This window comes from Opisthorchis viverrini, assembly GCF_000715545.1.
Source record: "Opisthorchis viverrini unplaced genomic scaffold opera_v5_148, whole genome shotgun sequence".
NCBI classification, from domain to species: domain Eukaryota; kingdom Metazoa; phylum Platyhelminthes; class Trematoda; order Opisthorchiida; family Opisthorchiidae; genus Opisthorchis; species Opisthorchis viverrini.
The window spans coordinates 140,562-148,802 of NW_008751805.1; the positions used below are offsets into that span (position 1 = coordinate 140,562).

The following is an 8,241-nucleotide window of genomic DNA, read 5'->3' on the forward strand; positions in this document are numbered from 1 at the left end:
AGCGCATTTCCCAACATCGTGCATAATACTATTAGCAGATCTGTAAAAAAGGCTCTCAATTATTCAGTTGAATTCGGAGGAAATCCGAAATTCGGCCTCTCCAACAAATGTTGACTTAGACCAAAAGGAACGCCGGCATCCCGTGGATCATCTGAATGTTCTCATTAATGCAGTTTCCATGCAGCCCGTCAGTGAAAAGCAAAAAGGGATTTCGATCAGTACCGAGTTGATCCAGCCGATATTGACAGTAGGACTGAGAGTTTTAAACACTGATTAGAAATAAAGGCAATAATTCAGAACAACTCATATGATGTAATACAAGCCAAAGTGTACAAAAATATTCTGAACTCCGGTTAATCAAGCATACCATCGAGAAATTCATACTGGGACATTAACTTTATCACCTGGTCGACATGCGCTCGGGAAACTGTTTTCTTCCCGTCTCCCAAGGTGGCCTGATGAACATCAGCACACAGTTCGCGTAAGAATCGCACTGAAGCACGTTCAATTAACAGAAGAGCTTCAGTGTTTATGATATGAACTGATGGAACGATTTTCATTATGGTCCGAACACGTGATAGTGGGAGGTGAGTAAGCCGGTCACCGTCAACGCAACCTTGTTCGTCATCTAAAGGGACAGACTCTTGAGGGATGCCGTATCCTGATTTTTCTAATTCCTCGGTGGAGTCATCATTCAGTTCCAAAGGACCGACTCGTTCTTCAGCCTCTGTGTCCTGAACTGCGAAACCTGAGAATGAAATTTCACCCCCAACTCACAAGTTATTTCTTCTAAATCAGAATCCATCTATTTCGCTGAAAATTGGCCAACTGCTTACAGGGAGCTTGGAAATCTGGAAAATAAAGGACGGTTATTATTAAACGACGCAAAAGTTGGCCTATGAGATCTAGGTCTTATGCATCACCAGATTATTCGCAGCTGCACCAAATACCGACCAATCGAGAATTTCAAAGATAACCAGCGACAAATCAACAGAGGATAATTAGCTTGGCAGCCGAAAATTAAATTGTTCGACTGAATGGTCCATCATTGCCTGCTTGTTGTGGTACTCATCTTTAAGAGATAATAGAAGGAGGACATCCGAAAAGCAGGTCCTTCAGTACCGGTTTGGAAGAAATACGAAGTTGGGGCTTCAGAGGCCCGCCCCACAATTGGGGACATACCAAGAAGCAAGCATACTTCATGTGCGTGGGGCATGCATTTAATCAAGCTAATCAAGGGAAGATGCGTAGGTGTCAGGTTAACCATCCCACAGTGTAGTTGTGCATATAAATAGCAGAAAGCATGTGTCTGCTGCACATACAACAGTCTATAATGGTTAGCTAATCTGAGCCCCTAAGTTGGGTTGCCGGTCTTCCATTCATTATGAATTAAAGATCGGATCAACACGGAAGATATGTCAGCCGCATTTCAACACCATGAGGGTGAGCTGTTTCTATTTGTAACTTCCGTGTCATTAGGCGAATCAGAAACCTGGCCGCTGTGCATTGAGGACGTCAATAGGCTTTCAGTGTTTGACCATCGATGTCTTCGGGGCATTGTCCGAGTCTCGTAGGAACTGAGCTACCTCGGATGGTTTTTCAGTAGAAATCATTCACGCACAACCATCATTGTCATCAACAGCATTACATCAGTGTTCAACGCTGATGCTTCGCTCACCCATGATCACAATGATCACACCCCATATGTTGCGCTGGCTTGGCCACGTGATCCATATACCAGTCAACCGACTTCCTCGAGGGTCTCTTTTTGCACAACTGCGTAAAGGAAAGGTCAAGCAATGACTTGGAAGCGAACTGTAAAAGCCATTATCAGGTAACTCAGTTGTGCTGGTCATCCCCGCCTCCTTGAATGGGCAGCCTGAGACGGGACACATCAATGGTTGGAGACATTGTCAGACATGACCCAGTTGCGTCCCGAATAGCACTCGTGAATCCAAGCTACCGCCTTCGGCGCACAGCTCCCCTCCTAATCTTGCCAATGAAAGGTCCACTGACAACCCTGTATTTACGCAACAATTATACCAACTACCGCCTCCAATGCGCAGCTACTTACCTCATCTTTCCAAACCATCGGTGAATGAAACTGTGGCGGCTATAACCACCGTACGGCAAGTACGCGGCTCTTACATCTGATAGTGATGGTGTTCAATAAGTGGAGCCCCTAACGTCTAGGCCTGTGTCACCTGTGGCGTAGGTGTGACATCAGTTTATCCGTCAAGATTCGAGTTTACAATGCTGTGGTGCGCTCCATATTACTATACGCATCAGAAACCTGGTTGCTGCGCGCCGAGGACGTTAAAAGACTCAGTGCTTGACCACTGATGTCTTCGGAGCATTGCCTGAGTCCGGTTGGAATACCGGATAAGCAACGCTGAAGTACATCGAAAGGTATTCGGAAGAAATACCTCACCCTCGTTTGGTAAAGTGATCACACTGCATAGGTTGCGCTGACTTGGTCACGTGCTGCGCATGCCCGTCGACCGACTTCCTCGAGGGGTTATTTTCGCACAACCACGTGAAGGGTGGAAACGAGCCAGAGGCGGTCAAACAATGACTTGACAGTGCGGTATAAAAGCCATTATCAGCGACCTCAGCTGCACTGGCCATTGCTGTCTCCCTGGATGGGGACCCCGAGACGGACCATATCAATGGTTAGACATTGTCAGACATGGCCCAGTTGTGCTCTCAATGGCACTCCTGCATCCGAGCTTTAGCCTTTAATTCATAACTCCTTTCCCAATTTCTCAGATTAACAGTCCACTGACAGTGCCGTATTTGCGTCAGCTCCCGCCTCCAATGCGCAGCTACCTACCCTACCTCACCAAATCATCAGTCTCCTGCAATTTCACGCTTGTAACAAGCAAGAAATGTATGATACGGGAAATTAGTCTAACAGACTGACTGCGATAGGAAGCACTGCTTCACCTCTCAAAATTGTACAAACGGTCCCCTCCGAAAGCTTGTACATAAGAAGAACGCCAAATCGTGGATGTGTTGTGGATAGCGGGCAGAGGCCAGTTGGTGCACTGTCTGTTTTAATGCGTAATTTTGTATCATGCTCAAGAGAGTACGCAAATAAGTCCTGTTATCGTTTTTTATCCACATTTCACAGGCGCCTGCGCCAACGTTTCGGTAGGGTCGGACAACGAGGGTTTATGCATGAAATGTCACTTGGCTTGAATTAATTTAGTAGCGTTAAGGTGAAATGCGCTTTTAGGTATGCCGTTTGGTACGAAGTAGGGGTCGCGATTGCTATGAAGTTGAGTGTGCAGCACCAGTTTAGTAAGGAACAAGCAAAGAAACATTGATTTCGCGGAGTTCTAACTCGCAGCTTAGTGTTCGGTCCTTCTGTAGCTATAGAAAGCTCTCAGATCCAAGCGGACACCATCGCTGCATACCACTTTGATATTACCCACCTTGAACATCTACCCTCTCCACATGGATGGTGTCGCATCTCATTAACAGTTGGAAAGGCCTGGTAACTGTGTCACGACTGTATTAATTTACTTGCAGCACACATATTCTTTTATGCTCACAGTTTTCATTTTTGCCGTCCCAGATCGTCTGCCTGTATTATAGGATGGGTAAAAACCATGTTACCATTCACAAAGCCTATATTTCCTTTGAACTAAATGGGTAACTGACAACTGACAATTTGCTTATCTGCTAATCTCACAAACCTGACCCTTCGATGCTGATCCGAGTGCACTTGTTTGTTCATTCGGTCTTTTACGGTTACATCACACAATATAATGAATATGATGCTGCTGTAAACGTCCCTACGAAACTTGAGGCCGCGCTTGACAGAGTTATACACCAGATACCTAGCTGTTTGCTAAACGTTCAACACGTTTATCATTGTCTAAAGAAAATGGAATCCCTTCTTATTCAAGGCGGCCTCTTCTTCAAGACATGCCGTTAAATCTGCATGGATACCTCAGTTACTGGAGACGCAAATGCAGTATCAAAATAAAGTATGTGGGTAAGCTATGACACTGGAACTTACTCAGACAATTCTGTCATCATCACTGGATGAGGCGTGTTCAAAGACTAGACATCAGGTAGCGTGACTTAGCACGAAGCACATGAACAGGCACTAGAAAACCTCGGCCAATCTTTTTAGTGACGGCGTTCTTAGTTTTCCGCAAAAATAAAAGCTATGTGGCCCTCATATTCTGGAAGAACTTCAGTGGTGGATATCACGAAACATGATGTTTAAGGTTCAGTGCAGTTCCGTTCTACAATTCACCACCGACCGAAGTTTGGTGGTTACTGCTGCTACGGATCCGTCCACCAAGGATAAGGAGAATACGGGAATGATGACTAACTAATCAGTTTAGTGACGCTGAATAGTTCTGTTTGTCCAATATGGCAGCGGGCGAGAGCTACAGAGCCAAGGCGGTAGCTCTGATGCATGATTGCCCTTGACTGCGTGACACAGCTATATATCTGTCACTAGCTTGTGGTTAGTCTTCCGCGGTTACCATCCAACGACAGTTACCAATGCGACTGAGTGGACTGGTGAAGGTTTTCACGCTTCGTTACTGACTCACGGATTGACCGCCCCTGCGAAGTACGTGGTCTAACCAGCGTAACCTATGAAGTGTGACCAGTTGATCTATTGAGGAACAGTGAACTTCCCAGAAGACCATCTGATGTACTTCAGCATCACTGTTCCCACTAGACATGCGCAATGCTTCAAATGCACCTATGTTCAAAAAGAGAACTTTCAAAGGCCCCCCACACGCTGTCTCTGATCCACAAATTCGGACACTGTACACTCTGTCCTTGACAGTCAAGCTTGTTACATCGGCACCACAAATGTTGGAGGTTAGGCTTCTCAATTAAGGTGATTACTTCTTTAGCTAGCCCATCAGTGTATATGCAGCTACCGAGGTGAAGAAATATATCTATTACATTGATTGGTTCACCAAGAAGCACGAGGTTTCTGCGTAATCCAAAACGGTTTTGCAGCGGCATTTCAGACCTTCAAGGTGTAAAGCACATACCGAACCGTACAGCATATATTTTTGCATAATTTGACACGGTATGGTGCGACAGCATTAGGGTTGGTGTACGGTGTTCGTGGACGAGTGCGTCTAGAATATTTTGACCACTGATGTGATAGTGACAGGCAGAGAGGACTTATGTAACACATCAACTACAAGATTAAATGGAAAGGCCGATAAAGGACATGCTTACCTGATACCACTAGCGAAGTGTTGGGCGAAAAATCGTTCAGTCGTAACACCTTTTCGGTGCCTAGTTGCCATACCACCCGAAGGAAGCACGAGGGTTGGATACTGCCAGGTTGATAAAGCCTAGACAGGGGAAGCCGAGAGGCAGAGGTCGAGTTTTAACTACAAACGTTCCGGTCAGTGAATTCACGCTCTAACCACTGAGCCATCTCGCCCCTGGAAGTGGTGACCTAAGGACATAATTTGTTACAGACATATACGTCCACGAGAGAAGGTATATATAGCCTTTAAAAGAGAAAAGAATTTAGAAGCGACGTCCCTTTCACCAGAGACTACCACAGTTTCTGACGCCCAAGAGGGTCAAAGGCAGATCTGATATAGAGAAAGACCCACACAAAATGAAGATATGATAGACGCAACCCCGGCCAGGGCGAAACCTAGCTAAATTCTCATGAATCTGATTCCCAATGACGATCAACCTACTTAGGCTAACAGCTTGAAAGCAATGGCCCAGACGGTTTTCACTAGCTGTTCTTGCACTCTTTTCGACTATGGGAATCACCGTCAAGGAGGTTTATTCTGTTGGAACGTCTTCCTACTGCGGTTATTTTGGGGCAGGGTCTTTGGGTTAGGATGACCAACAAACAAACCTATTTCAGAAATGAAGGTCGCAAGCCGTCTGTACTAAATGTTTCGACACGCCGGAGAAATGAAGTTGCAGGCTGAATTTCAGTTGTCCATTGCGGATTGATGTCAACGTTCCCCTCTGGCCGATTTGGTCCTTCCAGTGGGCAAGTTGATACCGGTAGGCCGAGCTGTTCATCAGCATTCAGCCCATCGTTCAAGGCGGCGTCTTTGTGAATCAATTGGAGTCCAACCATTTTCGCAGAGTTTTAGTGACATCTGTCGTCCTCAGATCAGTCAATCGGATTAGTTGGAACAGTGTGCGATTCTTCTCGTTGCAAAAGCTTACCAAATTCCCAGGTTTTTTGAGATCCAACAGCGGTCACTATTAGGGCTCTTCAGTTTCAGCAAACTCAACAAGTGCGATGGTTTGCACGACTATCAGATAATGGTGAAATAATCCATACTTATATCACTTGAAGATCTGCCAGAGGACGCTTGCACACCACGAACACTAATGGGGAACGACTTCTTCAGATGCAGTGATGCTCAGCGCTCGATTGGTTTGTGGCCCATACAAGCCTTCAGCACATGCGCTCACCGGATGCAAACTAGCTATTACCACAACCTCGTAAACAATCTCTCGTTCCTTCGCCTCATAAAAAATGGACCTGTACGATAAATACCTCCTTTTTGACTGTATAGTACTATACAGTACTATACTATAACGTTATACAGAGTCGCTGTATGGCGCTTTAGGTATCACTGGTCTGTCGACAAGACCCACAGCGCGTACATGCAGAAACCGTGTAAGTCACCGGAGATTGTACAGCAAAGCCCTTACATCTTGGGAAAATACAGAGCGTGACCGAAATAAACACTTAAAAACAACTGCAGTGCACATAAGCCAATATAAGGTGACAATTTTATTCAGTGGGCTCTCATAGTTCACAAAAGGGAATATNTGTTGAGAAACAGAAGCCCCCACCACTATAGTGGTAATAGTGATAATCTCATGAAGCTGGAGATAAAGGGTCCATAAGCCAGTGAGACTAATGCAACTGAGCCCCAGACATCGGAGCTATGTGAACGAACCCCAAGAGCGCATCAGACAGAATTGCTATTGGGCCCTGCACTGGTGAACAAGCCTAGTGCACACGTGACTGGCAGCATTTGAGTCGCCTGAGGGTTAATTATCACGCCGAGCTCTGATAGGTCCAGGTTGTGGACCCTACAACCAATCACACCCCAGCACACGCCGAGTGTCGGATACCAATACCGGATCGCGGAGTGACACACAGGATAAATTCTTTCGCCCAAGCTTCCCAGATCGGGTTAGTACTTGTTGTTCATAGGCTTTCTGTTCTCCTGAAAGGCACAGGCGAAGAGAAAGTTTAAGCACTGCCCTTTAAGTTCTCAACGCGGTCCAGTAAGCTTGCCAGCGAGAAGACGCATACAAAAGGCGTCCAAAAGTGCTTTGAACTGGGTACAGGACGCAGCGTGACCAATGGTCGGAGGAGCGTCATTCCACACAATAACAACCCGGAATGAGTTTGAGCTCTGAATTGGAAGTTCCGGGACAAATTCCACTCGGGTGGTGTTAAAAATCTGAACGTCACACGGAGTCAGTGACCTGCGATCTTGACTGGGCTGCGGGGATTTCAAGGCCATATCAGAATCGTATAAAAGCCGGAGAGAACCCAAAGTTATCGATTCATGCTGGTTTCTCCTGCGGCCCCGGTCTCTGTGGAATATTGCTGAACGTGGCCGACAGTTCATCGGGGGCCACAAGAACGGCGCCCACTATGCCGAAGCCTAGTGTATCGTAGAGTGGAACAATGTCAAGCAAGCTTTTGTTGCAGTTCACTGCCTTGCAGGTGCGCAGAGCGCATCTTCGGACGAATGGAATGCAGCTAGTCAGATGCTTGAGTAACCCCCCAGTCGTGAGTGCATTTTCGTGAAATTCGAGTCCAAAATGCGAAAAATCCAGCGGTATACGGGCACAGATTAGCCCACAGATTTCGATTTTTGACGTCGAAGTATGAACAAAAGTCAGGAGAAGTGCTTCCGCAATCCGTCTGTTCATTTTCATGATCTATAAGTGTGCTTGCAACGGAATGCTGACATGAGTGCACATATTATCGCCCAGTGCACCTGTGTTCAGTAACGCCGGCATTGATTACTGGTCACTCATCCGGGTAGATGACCTGAATGGTCGCGTTGCAGCAGTTAGTTCTAATATGCAACATGCGTGTTGAAACCGCCTGCGAATCAACGGTGAGTTAGTTCTTGCAACATGCGTGTTGAAACCGCCTGCGAATCAACGGTGACCAGCGGTGACTTTCCTTGTTTTCTGACTACTCATGAGTAAGTAAACTCGCATCTGTTTATTATGACA

At 46.2% G+C, this 8,241-nt stretch overlaps 1 protein-coding gene across 1 annotated transcript; it reads right to left on the reverse strand.

The window, feature by feature from the left end:
• Positions 1–353: 353 nt before the first annotated feature.
• T265_06841 (hypothetical protein) lies at positions 354–805 on the reverse strand (the record flags this gene model as incomplete). The annotated part of the gene is made up of 2 exons (XM_009172223.1): positions 354–748; positions 778–805. 2 exons carry the CDS (start codon positions 803–805, stop codon positions 354–356), a joined length of 423 nt encoding a protein of 140 aa, XP_009170487.1.
• Between the last annotated feature and the right edge of the window lie 7,436 nt (positions 806–8,241).